At 43.2% G+C, this 13525-nt stretch overlaps 1 protein-coding gene across 1 annotated transcript; it reads left to right on the top strand.

Annotated features, from left to right (window-relative positions):
* Positions 1 to 430: 430 nt before the first annotated feature.
* Positions 431 to 1258, top strand: LOC133306421 (uncharacterized). The gene has a single exon (XM_061506740.1). The coding sequence runs from the start codon at positions 431 to 433 to the stop codon at positions 1256 to 1258; it is 828 nt and encodes a 275-aa protein (XP_061362724.1).
* The last annotated feature ends 12267 nt before the right edge of the window (positions 1259 to 13525 follow it).

The following is a 13525-nucleotide window of genomic DNA, read 5'->3' on the forward strand; positions in this document are numbered from 1 at the left end:
TGGAAGAAACGAAGGCCAGAATGCCAATGGCCGGGAAGGAAATCGCAACTCAGTTCATCAGAATCGGGGTATATAGGTGGAAAATCGTGAAAGGCCTAATCCGATGAACACGACGAATCCGAACCTGGAAAACCAGGTGTTGGAAGGACAAAACGATCCTCTGCAACCCATAATTGAAAATGCTTCAACAGAAGCGAATGGGCAGAACAACCAGGACGGAACCCGCCCTGGCCGAGACGCATAGATAGTTCGAGGACGGCTAGAATCGGGTGCCTATAGAAGAAAATATAGTAGGGGGCAGTATAACAACAGCCCCTTTACTGGGGAGATCTTGAATGCACCCTTCCCAGAAGAATTTGATTCGGCACGACTGCCGAAATATGATGGAAGTCAAGACCCACAGGTCCATATCGATGCTTTTGATACAGACATGTACATTCGAGGAATAGACGAGCCCCTTATATCTCGGATATTTGCAATAACCCTGACTGGGGCTGCGCAGGCGTGGTTCTCTACCTTACCTGCCAACTCAATTGGGTCTTTTGAGGAATTCGGGGAAAATTTCCTCTTAAACTTTGCAACGAGCAAGAAACACCCGAAGTCCGAGTTCTCACTTGGAAAGATACATCAACAACCCGACGAAACCCTCCAACGATACCTCAATCGGTTCAAGGATGTTGCATTACAAGTGCCGGGTTTACAAGAAAATGTCCATGTACATCTCATTGTGGCTGGTTTGGATGGTACATCTAGGCTAGCCAAGTCGTTGTATAAGGACCCAGTGAAGACGTTGGAAGAATTCAGAACTCGTTCGAAAAAATACGTCGAACTTGAGCAAATGGGAATTGCCAATGCGCAATCTGACGAAGGCAAAAGAATTAGCCTAAGAAGGAGAAGCCCGGCCTCAAAAGGAAATGAACGGGTTGATAACAAGAAAAAGGAGTCTAGGGCCCGAATCCTGGATGGCTGGGATCGAGTTGGAAGATACGAGAAGTACACACCGCTAAATGCGCCACGCTCTCAAATCTGGAGGAAAGTGGCGATGAAGGAAATGAAGAAGGTAGAAAGACCCCGGCCCATATTCGACAGAGGAGGTTTGGACAAGTCCAAGTACTGTGCATTTCATGACGGACCGGGTCATTCTACTGACCAATGCTGGGATCTCCGAGATGCTGTGGAGAAATTCGTTCGAGATGGAAGGTTATGCCAATACGTTATCAAAACCCAGGGTTCCAAAAATAACACAAGGAAGTCGTGAAACAGAAATAGAAGTAAAAGCCCGGTTCCTTAAAAGAAAAACAAGGAGGAACGAAATCAGAAAAATGATTCCAACCATGAGGAGTTCCCGGAAGCAGAACTTGATTGCAATGTAATTAGTGGAGCCCTGGGAGGAGGAGGAGACAAGATAAGTGCCAGAAGAAAGTATTTGAAAGATGTACTCTCCATCCGAGACCGTCCTAAATTCAAGGAAGACCTGAGTAACCAGACCCTACCCTTTTGTACTTCACAAAAGAGGACATGCATGGTGTGCTGCAGGGACATGTAGACGGGTTAGTCATTGCTGGAACCTTGGTAAATTGCCGGGTTAAGAAAAATTTTGCGGATGCAGGGAGTAGTGCCGACATCATACTCTGGGACGCTTTCAAAAAGATGAACCTGGATGTGGAGGACCTCAACCCTGCAAAACGAATTTGATAGCTTTTAATGGAGAGCATACACCTCGTAAAGGCTACATAGACCTCAGGTTGACCTTGGGAACAAAAGAAACATTCAAATCAGAACGGGTCAGATTCATAGTGGCTGACTTCCCATCTGAATATAATATAATTCTGGGAAGACCAACCATACACCAGTGGGACATGCTGGTTTCTACAAAGCACCAGAAAATAAAAATGGTGAGCAATAAGAATGAAATAATTACTGTTTGTGGAGATCAAAAGGAGTCCAGGGGATGCTATTTTGACACCGTCAAAGAAAATAAAGACGGACATTCGAGTCCACCTCGGATTCACCCAGGGGATAAACTCGGCAAGAACACAATTCCTCAACACTCAAGGAAGCCGATCAACGTGGTTGAACTAGACATGAGAGAAGAAGTAATCCCGAGACCTGAGCCCGATGGAGAATTAGAAGATCTTGCATTGGGGAAAGAACCTAGTCAGTTTACCCGAATTTGTAAGACTATAGATCCTCGGATTAAGCAAGAGTTAATCAGGTTCCTCAAAAACAATACGGATGTATTTGCTTGGAGATCATCAGAGATCCCAGGGATAGACCCTGCCTTCTGCTGCCACAAGTTGGCAGTTTACCCCGGATCCACACCGGTTTCTCAAAAGAAAAGGAAGTTGGGACCGGAAATGAAGCAAGTCCTAGAAGAACATGTGAAGGAATTACTGGATGCAGGGTTCATTCGAGAAATACAGTATACAACATGGCTGACAAACGTGGTGATGGTGAAAAAACCAAACGGGAAGTGGAGAGTCTGTACTGATTATACGGACTTGAACAAGGTTTGTCTAAAAGACTCCTACCCTATGCCAAACATAGACCAGCTGGTAGACAACTCGGCTGGATTTCAATTGCTGTCTTTCATGGATGCATATTCTGGTTACAACCAGATTCCAATGTACCCAGGAGATCAAGAAAAAACCATCTTTATTGCTGAAAAGGCCAACTATTGCTACAATGTGATGTCGTTTGGGCTTAAAAACTTAGGGGAATCTTATCAAAGGATGGTGAATAGGGTTTTGCGAGTCAGCTGGGCAAAAATGTGGAAGTATACATTGACGATATGATCATCAACTCATTTGATATGACAAACCATGTCCAGGATCTCGAACAAACTTTTCAAAAACTCAGGAAATATCAAATCCGTCAAAACCCGGTAAAGTGTGCGTTCGGAGTCCCAGCTGGAAAGTTTTTGGGTTTCATGTTAACCCACAGAGGGATTGAAGCAAACCCTGACAAGTGCAAAGCGGTACTTGATATGAAGGTGCCACAGAATAAGAAGGAGGTTCAACAGTTAACCGGCCGATTAGCTGCATTAACCCGGTTCTTACCAAAGTCTGCTGAGAATGCCCTCCCATTCTTCAAACTATTAAAGAAGGAAGCAATAGAAGGCTGGAACCCGGAGTGTCAAGCCGCGTTCGACAAAGTCAAAAGATGTCTCGCAACTCCACCAGTGCTCTCAAAGCCAGAACCAGGAGACATTCTGATCCTGTATATGGCTGTGGGGGAAGAGGCAATAAGTGCAGTCCTGATCAAGGAAACTGATAAAGGCCATGAGCTAATTTACTTTATCAGTAGAGCTTTGTAAGGTGCAGAGGTCAGATATCAAAAGCTAGAAAATGTGGCTTTTGCTTTACTGATCACGGTTAGAAGATTGCGGCCATATTTTTAGGGACATCAAATAATAGTCAAGACCAATCAGCCTATAAGGCAGGGGTTACACAAGCCGGACTTGGCGGGACGAATGACTAACTGGGAAATTGAGCTCAGTGAGTATGACATAGCTTATGAAAGTCAGAAGGCCATCAAGTCACAAGCTCTGGCCGACTTCATAATGGAGCTAACACCAATGAACTCGGAACATAGCGAATCTGGGGATGCATGGAAGGCCTACGTAGATGGATCCTCCAAACATAAAGGAAGTGGAGCAGGAATCATACTTGAAAGCCCGGAAGGAGTAACAATAGAGCACTCCTTAAATTTGGGATTCCCGACTTCGAACAATCAAGCAGAATACGAAGCTCCGATAGCCGGATTGATGCAGGCTAAAGAACACGGAGCTAAGAAGGTGAAAATCTTCAGTGACCCACAATTGGTAACTTCGCAGATAGAAGGAAAGTACCAGGCCAAAGATCCTCTACTGATGAAGTACCTGAGTTAGGTTCAAGAAATAATGGCCGACTTCGATGAAGTACAGGTCACTCATATTCCTCGAGGGGAAAATTGCCGGGCTGATATCTTGTCTAAATTGGCAAGTACCAAAAACCCAAGCAACCACAAAACTATGGTACAACAAAGCATAACAATGCCGAGTTGCGTGATGGTTATTACCTCGACAAATGACTGGAGACAACCCATAGTGGCATACCTTGAGAAAGAAATATTGTCAGAAGATCGACTGGAATCCAGGAAGTTGGTCCGAGATGCGACACAATACACAGTTGTGAAGGATTAGCTGTTTAGAAAGGGGTTGCACGTACCCATGCTGAAATGCTTAAACTCGGATGAAGCAGAATATGTTATGGCCGAGATACATGAAGGAATCAACGGCCATCACGTGGGAGGCAAAGCTTTGGCCGGAAAGGCCCTCCGAGCTGGTTATTATTGGCCGACCATGGAGGCAGACTCTAAAGATCATGTGAAGAAATGCGATAACTGCCAGAAGCATGCCAAGCTAATTCTTTCACCACCTGAAGAACAGAAGTATATCTCGGCGCCATAACCCTTTTTCAAATGGGGAATGGACTTGCTGGGACCCTTCAAAGCCGCAAAAGGGCAGTTAAAGTGGTTGATTGTGGCTGTAGATTATTTCACAAAGTGGATAGAAGCAGAACCAGTCACCACAATAACCTCAGCTAGAGTACAAAGGTTCTTTGAATGGAACATAGTCTCCAGATTCGGGATACCAGGCGAGGTGGTTACTGATAATGGAACACAATTTGCTGATAAAAGGTTCCAACAATTGATGAAAGACTTGCAAGTCAAACATCACTTTACATCTGTGGAACACCCACAGTCAAATGGACAAGCTGAAGCAGCAACAAGGTAATCATGAATGGTCTTAAAAAATGAATGTTCGATGCCGAAGAAAGCTGGGTTCAGCAGCTCTACTTTGTTCTTTGGGGATACATAACAAGTACCCAAACTACAACAGGGGAAACCCCTTTTCGACTGACATATGGTTGCGAAGCCATAATCCCGGTGGAAATCAGAGAACCTTCTTGGAGAAAGATGAATAGTAGCAAGCAAGGCGAGTAGCAGAACAACAAGCTACTCACCGCCGAGTTAGACCTTGCTGACGAAGCTCGGGTTACAGCTCACTGCCGGGATATGATGGCCAAGCGACAGATGGCAGTCAGATACAACAAGAAAGTGAGGCCAAGAATTTTCGAGAAAAATGATTTGGTACTCAGGAGAGCGGATATTGGAAATAAAAATGTCAGAGATGGAAAGTTAGCTGCAAACTGGGAAGGACCATACCGAGTTAGAGAAAAGCTTGGAAAAGGAGCCTACATCTAGAAACAGTGGAAGGCAAAGAAATAAAGCGAACTTGGAATGCGGATAAGCTGAAGATATATCACAGCTAAATCCGAAGTCTGCCTTTCCAATATTTCAATATTTCAATTTGTTTAAGTTTCTTAGATGAAGTTTTTTCCTCTATTAGGGATTTGACTAAAGCCAAATATGCCAGCAAATTCATGTAGCGAACGATTTGATATCAATAAATGAGGAATTTTTCTTTTTCAAAAGATTTGTCCTTATCTATTTTCGATGCATCAATACGAAATCCGAGATACAAGTACAATTTGTCATAGTGACTCTGATCAGGTCAACATGCTCCTTCTTTCGGTCTAAGAACCAAAAGGGACAGGTGACAGTGTTGTCTTTACCTTATGTAAAGTTGAATTAAAAAATTCAACTTATAGCAAATGGTTACGTCAATAAAGACGAGATCCATTATTAATACAGGCTTGCCCAAATGGTAAAGTCAAAACAAACATGCGTCATGGAAAATGACATAAAAGCGGAATTCGTATAATGCTTTGACCTCGGCCAAGTCAATAATATAAAACTCGTAGGATGCACGGGTTTAGTGAAATTCTGAGTTGACAAATTACCAAGTGTATGGTCAAACTCGGATACAGATTAATGCAAAACTCGGAAGAGATCGGGTTGAAAACGTAAAATCAACCCGCGTTGCAACTCAAATACAATGTTGAGGGGAAACTCGGACAAGGTGCAGTATGCAAATTTTGACTAAGTTATAAACTTAGATACTAATAGCAGAAGCCCACTTGAAAGAAAGGCAAAGACAAGCCAAACTTTTAGCAAAAGTGAACACGGCTCCAGGAAAACATGCTGGATTATGGTGATGGTGAAAAAACCAAATACCTAGATAAATGCATCTATGGTGACTTCGGGATGTAAAAATGCAAGACGTCAAATCGTAAAGTAGAAAATACGAAGGCGATAAAATGCCAAAAAGAACGCAATTAAAAACCGGAGTAAAATCGGCAATATTCGTTACAAATTAAAAAGGGGCTTCAAAAACCCCAGATGGAACAAGAGATTACAATAGTAACCGGAATTCCGGACCTTCATTGCATTTTGCCCACATGAGGGTCTTCTGATGCTGCGACGCCCTTAGCAGGTTGGTCGCTGCCTCTTCACCATCCTCAACCGTAGCACATTCTCTCTCAGATTGAACAGCTGAGTCGCCAGTAGGAGAGGAAGAAGGATGGGGAATGATTTTCCCATTACTGACGTAGGCACGAGCATTCAAACCAATTATATTCAAAGGCACATTCGGATTAAGTACTTGGAGTTGATTAAGGGCATTATAGAAGGAGCCGGTGATTGATTTCTCAAGTTCAACACGGTAACGTTGGGCATTACCCTCAGCTTCCTTCACCCTCTCCTCCATCTTTTCACACATAATCCAGAAATCCTTCATCCTAACAGCTTCCGCAGCTTGCTCGCCTCGAAATTTTCTGAGATCTGCTTTGACCTTCACCAGCTGGGCCGCAGTTTGGTCATACTTCTCCTTTAGAGAAGACAAGTCATGCTTCACCTTCAAAAGCTCCACATACGTTTTGGCCTTCTCCTCCCGAGATGCAGATGCCTCGTTCAAAGAACGCATATACTTTTGCTTAAGAGTTAGCAACGGTCTGGCCAACCCGGCCATCTTCATACAACATAACTCCAACTCTTCCACCTCCCTAATCTGGGCAGCTGTAAGCGCGGATGCATTGTAGAAGGGCTTGGGAGCACAAATTGCATCTCGAAGAGTGTTGTTCATTCTACCTTGCCATACCATGTGCTTCGTCATCTCGGGTGGTGGAGGAGGAGGGGCTTTCATTGTTTGATGAGTAGAGGCAGAAGCACGGGTGTCAGCAGCGCCCGCCTTGTCCTTGGTACTTCCCGCAGTAGTAGTACCTTTGGCAGCCGACGCGCCTTTGGATTTGCTAGAGTCATCTCTTGAAAGCTCTGAGGCTTTCCTCTTCTTAGGCAACCCAACAGAGCTAGCCTTAGATTGGTTTAAAACCAACAACCAGCTAGGGGGCTCATTTTGTTGGTTCTCCATAGTGGGAACTGCAAAGAGGAAACAATGAGATATAATCATCAACAGAAATACAACAAATATGCATATATGGGTTGGGAGGAAATGATCCATACTCAATTCAACATCAAGATCCTCTTGGGTCTTGAAAAAAAGGGATGCGACACTAGCATGCTTATGCGATTGCAGATATGTACCAATGGCAATGGCATTGTCGACATAAGACAGACTCAATTCGTTCTCTTTGAAGCGGTAGCTCGAAGGGGGAAGTTGACAATGGTTGAATGACCAATACAAGGGAAATTTTTCCTCCAGGTTCTCGGCATTACGGTTATCAATAAACCATGCACCCTTGCCGGGAGGTGCGGAAACTTTAAAGAACTTGTCTTTAAAGTTCTTGAAAGAATCAGTGTAAACTCGAAAGTGTTTGCATCCTGGGATACCTCGAATGGTAATCCAACCCTTTCGCTCCGCCGGTTCATGATCGGTTCGAGGAGTCAACACTTTAAAAAAGAAGAAGAAAACACAAACAGAAGCGGGTAGAGCAAGATATGCACAAAAACGCTAAAAGGCTTTAATAAAACCCCAACCATTGGGATGAAGCTGGGTAGGGGCTATCTGAAGATGGTTCAAGAGATCAATCTGAAACTCGGTCAACGGAAACAGATGCTGAGCTGAGTTACGACATCTCGGTAAAAGAAAAAGAAAAGGGGCTCTCTTGGGCTCCCACTAGAGCAAACCGGTTCGTCCTCTCGTGGGGGGACCATGTCACAATTCTCTACCATCCTGGCAAGGCCAATGTGGTAGCTGATGCTTTGAGTCGGAAATTCGTGAGTCTATCCAGTTTGTCGATTGGTGACTTTGATGTTATCGAGAAATTTTGAGATATGATGGTGACTTCCTTGTTTGGAGGTGAACTTCTCGAGATGGAGACTGTAAGAGTCAAGAATGAGCTTATGAAGAAGATCCAAGATGCGCAACTGCAGAGAGAGTTCCTCGTTTACGTGAAGAACTAAGACGGTGTGTCTTGGAATGAGGATGGACTTTTGTTGTTCCAGAAGAGGATTGTGGTTCCTCGAGGTCCTTTGACAAAAGAGGTTATCGCAGAGGCCCATAAGGGCCAGTTCACAGTTCACCCTGGTGCTACAAAGATGTATCAAGACTTGAAGAGAAATTTCTAGTGGCCGGGTATGAAGAAGGACATAGCTGTGTATGTGTCCAAGTGGTTGATTTTCCAGATGGTGAAGATAGAACACCAGAAGCCGTATGGTAAGCTTCAACCTCTAGAGATCCCGGAGTGGAAATGGGAGAGCATTTCCATGGACTTCGTGGTGGGTTTGCCGAAGACTCAGGTTGGCTGCGACTCTATCTAGGTCATTATGGACAGACTGACGAAGTCTGCCCATTTTTTTCAGTGAAGGTGAGCTTCACTACCGAGCAGTTGGCCAAGCTGTAGTGGTAAGACGACCCCTAGCTCGATTAGATGCGCCTCTACCTCGGGGATGCCCTAACTCCCTAGTGGAAATCCCAGCCCTTCTCCGAGATCTACCAACACGGAAACCACGAAGCATGGCTTCCCGTTCCTCTTCCTCGGTCCTTGGAATCCCCCAAAGCCAGAAGCAGGCACCAGGTGGAATCTTTTTGAAAAACTCAGAATTCTCCTCCTTCTCCCCCTTATAACACAAAGCTGAAGAAGAAGGGTTTTCCCCCCTCATTCGGTCAAAAACTAAAAAATGCTAAGATAGCACAGAGGGGACGAAAGAGACAAAGTGGTGAATGTGATAAACACCAGAAGGATAAGAAGTAATGCACAAGCTCTGGCAAGTGCAAACTTTGGAGAAACTAACAGAAGTTCAACATATGCAGGACAAACAACTCAAAATTGCAAAAGCATGCTACCGAACAAAGGCCAAATGCAGGCACCTCAAAACAGAGGAAATAAAAGGTAGAAGATAAGTGAAATACCTGACGAAAGAGGTGAAGTAGCAGGAGATGGAGAAATGCGGTTGACGCTGACACTCTAAGAAACACACAGGAACAATGCTCAGAAGGGAAACAAAAGCATGAATGTGCGATGAAGATTTATATAAGCATGGCTGGTGATCCTAAGGGTTGCGAATGGCAAAGGTCAGGATCACTAAGGTCTTTGCACGAGTAAGTAATAACTGCAACAATCGTGGGGTGAAACCGCAATCATCATGGGCGGAAACCACAGCACGCAGAAAGCCAAGGGGCAGGGTCATTCCTGCCAATTCACTTCAAAAGCAATGATTAGACAACTGAAACGATGCTGCAATAAATGCGCACGAAACGTGAAATTGGCATAGAACGGCTGCGACACGCTAAAGCACGCGGGTTGTAGCACGTGGCAGAACGAAATGAGTACAACTCATGAACCAACAGATACGACAAGATATATACATATGCAACCATTAACCGGGTTATATACCTGACGCTTGGGGGAAACTTGCCAGTTGAACCACGGCTACTAAAGCGCATCTGTTACCCGGTTACTGCGCAAACTATCTCATCCGGTTCATGCAAAACCCGATGACCAAGTAACTAAAGGCGTAAAGTCATACTCCAGTTACGGTATGATGCTTGAGGGCAACCCGTCAGTTGGATTCCAACAACTTAAGCACATTCCCAACCCGGAGTAAGAACACGGTTGATGCTCAACCCGCCGATATAAGGAACGACGAAAAATCGTCCTTGGCATAAGCCATGAACTCGGAATAAGCACAAGATACTGCTATTGAGGGACAACTCGCCAGTTGAATCCCATCTGCTCAAGCGTACCCCTAAACCAGAAAAATTTGGGGATACGAGAAATATCTCACCGGGTTGATGCTCAGCCCGTCGACATAAGGGGCAAGGGATACCCCACATAGAAAAAACTCGAAAAACGAGAAACATTGCACAAGTTTGAAGGTCGGAAAGAACGCGAACACGTTCAGGAACACAAACCCGAAGAAACATGCACATAAGTTCATCCTGGCAACCCGGATATCCAGATAGCCTAGCTGAGGGGCAACTGTTATGGACCCATATAAGGTGCTCATCAAGTGGTAAGCCCAACAAGGGGCAATCCAAGATATGAATCAATAATAATCATGGATAGACATCCGTCAAGGATACTAATCCTAATACGACAGCATAGCAAGTAGGCCTGGGCTCTTACCAGGGGCACCAAAGGCCCATCCACGCTACCCACAGGTAACCTCTATAAATACAAGGTAAACCCTAAAGGTACGTTACGCTCTTTCTCTTACTGTTATGTTGTCACTGTGCGCACACACACACCTTATTGGCTAACGCCGTTATAGTATTCTGTGCACAGTGATCTGCTTGACTCAAGGGTATCTCCTTCATAGATACCTTGGGGAGGGCACTAGATCCAAAAGTAACATACCAGCCTATTGGGCTGGACATCTCTGTCTTAAGGACAGAACAACGTCAATAAAGTTTGTCAGTTTATGCATAACCCTCAAGACACACACACTAAAAAATAGTCAAACAAATCTTACATTACCTGCGTGGTACCCTGTCCTATGGTTTGAGCGTTACTCCTTCCCAGCACTTTCATCTCGCTGCTTACTGCGACTCCGACTGGGGCTCTGATCTAGATGACCGTCGTTCAACCAGTGGTTTCTGTGTCTTCTATAGATCCAACTTAGTCACTTGGTCCTCCAAGAAACAACATGTAGTCAGTCGCTCCAGCACTGAAGCGGAGTACATGTGTCTCGCAGCCACCGTTGAAGAACTCACATGGATCCAATCCCTCTTTTCCGAACTCCATGTTAAGCTCCCTCGTCCTCCACTTATTTACTGCGACAACCTCTTCGCCGTTCTACTCACGGCGAACCCTATATTTTCCTATCGGAAACAACACTTTGGGCTAGATCTCCATTTTGTCCGAGAAAGAGTTGTCTCCAAAGCGGTCTCTATTCATCATGTTCCTGCGTTGGACCAGATAGCTGATGGACTTACTACAGCAGTGCCAAAAGCCCAATTCCTTGACTTCAAGTCCAAGCTTCGAGTCTTGGAGTCCAAGCCCACTCAGCTTGCGGGGGAATGAAAGCGTGGCCTAACCAAATCTGTTGCTGATCTAACAAACTTAGTTACTCAGTTATTCTCACATTCTGTTATTCAGTTACAATCACATGCCCAACTTTATGTGGGCTTAGTCTATATATTGGCACTTAGCCCATTCAGATCAAATATACAATTCATAGTGTACACAGCCATTGATATAAGAGACTAAGATCTCATTTTTTCTTTCGTTACTTTTCTTCATTCTCATCACTAATCTGATACCTTTCACAGGGTAAATGCTATACATCGATAGCTAGATGGTTACCAGACCGGTCCTCAATCTTGGACCTTGGGCTTCTTGTGGTGGCAGCGCAGGTAACAAAGGCCTGGAATACTTCTCTACTCCAATAACGGCATCATGTGTTGGGGGTGCTAATTATGGATTAAGCGGTACAAGCCTAATTCGCTTGTTTATGGCCTCTTTTTCTTTTTCTTTCTGTTTTTGGTAGTTTATGGCTTTTTTTCACTCCCGTTTCTAATGGGTTGGGCTATGGATGCTTTTCACTTCTAGGGTTTCGGATTCTGGTTTCCTTAATAATTAAATGTTGTCTCGAAGAGGTGGGATTGGGTTGGGCGTTTTTGAAGATTCTTCCTTGAAGGAAAGAAGTCATCCACTACAGCTAGACAACATAATCCCAATTCTTTTTTTAATAATATCTGTTGTCATATTTTCTTGCCTCCCTTTCATGTTTCTTTAATTAAATTATAACTTCGAAAAAATTGATAATTAATAGAAAAAGTATAGTCATTTAAAAGAAAGTTTTTTTGTTTTTATTTATTGCTCAGTTACTATTATGCAATCGAAGCAATAAAAACGAGGAAAACAAAAACAAGCAGATTTGAATCCAACCTATTTTTTTTTTTTTATCTTCCCAAGTGATGAACAAGTAACATTGGATCAGGTGCAGTGTGCCAAGCCTGAAGTTTTGTTAGCTGCCAAGCCCAAAACTCGAGAGAGCACCTAATGCTTTCTAGCGGACTTAGCTAAAGCACTCTTAAAAGAATCCAACGAATAATATGCGATTATTTCTTCAGGAAAAAAAATATTATATTAGCATCTGTTAAACCGTTTATTCCTCATTAAATAAAATAAAGGTGATGTAACGTTTATGTTATTTAATAATGAAAAGGAAAAAATTGAAGCCAAATCACATTAACTCCGCAGCGGCAGTTGTTAATATTCCAAATCCTAAAGTTAAAGGTCATGAAATCATCACTAAAAACTAAAAAACTAGAAATTTCTAGCAACGTGAAATTATTTCAGAAAGGGCGTGGCTGACCTAATAGTAAGTGCATGGCACCAACCAAACCATCACCCTCACTATATAATCCAGATAAGTCTATGAGGCCTCGTTAGTAACAAAGATTGTCACTTGTCTAGCATATTAAAATGAAATCTAAGCAAGAATCAATGGCTTTAAGCTCAAGCTTTTGACACAACAACACATGGCGGCAACTATTGTTGAATCGATTATTAAATTAGTCTCATTCGAGTCAGTAAGATTACATGAGAGGAAAAGATCTTCGTACTAGGTTTTCATACAATTCGTTAGTAAAAATTCAAACTCAAGATCACTAGTTAAATTAAAATAATTCCTTATCAGTTAATCCACGTGTGGTATTGTTGTAGACTTGTAGTTAGTTAATTAACTCGATAATGGCATTTGACAAGCGTTGTTAATTAAGAGAAACGTTGTGGCTGATCCTTACTTGGTGCAAAAGCAACGTATATCCACGCAATGTAGATTTAATCGAACAAAGCTTTAATATGTTCACCTGACCCTTTTTCCTAGGTGGATTCTTGGATCATTCAAACAATAATTAAATAAAACGAGAAAAAAATTATGAGGATTTTGTTGGGATCTCCTTCATATTATCCTTTCAATTTCCCAATGATCTTCTAGATTCCGTTAACATGATGAGTGCATTAATTATTGTGCAAGGATTTGGCTTATTTCCATGTATTATATTTCAAGGCTAGTTCCTTTCTGTCTCGAAACTCTCTGCCTTTGAAGCTCATTTTGTTGAAAATGTTCCTGGTTTGGAAGTCATCGATTGGATTCAGAGTTTCAGAAAATGTTGGTTTAATTAATATCGTCTTGTCTGCTACTTTGGCTTTTGACAAATTAGGAATTGAAATTC

The sequence above is a fragment of the Gastrolobium bilobum genome, unplaced genomic scaffold (assembly GCF_033153095.1).
Source record: "Gastrolobium bilobum isolate Gb01-03AN ecotype WA unplaced genomic scaffold, APGP_CSIRO_Gbil_v1 utg16799, whole genome shotgun sequence".
NCBI lineage: Eukaryota > Viridiplantae > Streptophyta > Magnoliopsida > Fabales > Fabaceae > Gastrolobium > Gastrolobium bilobum.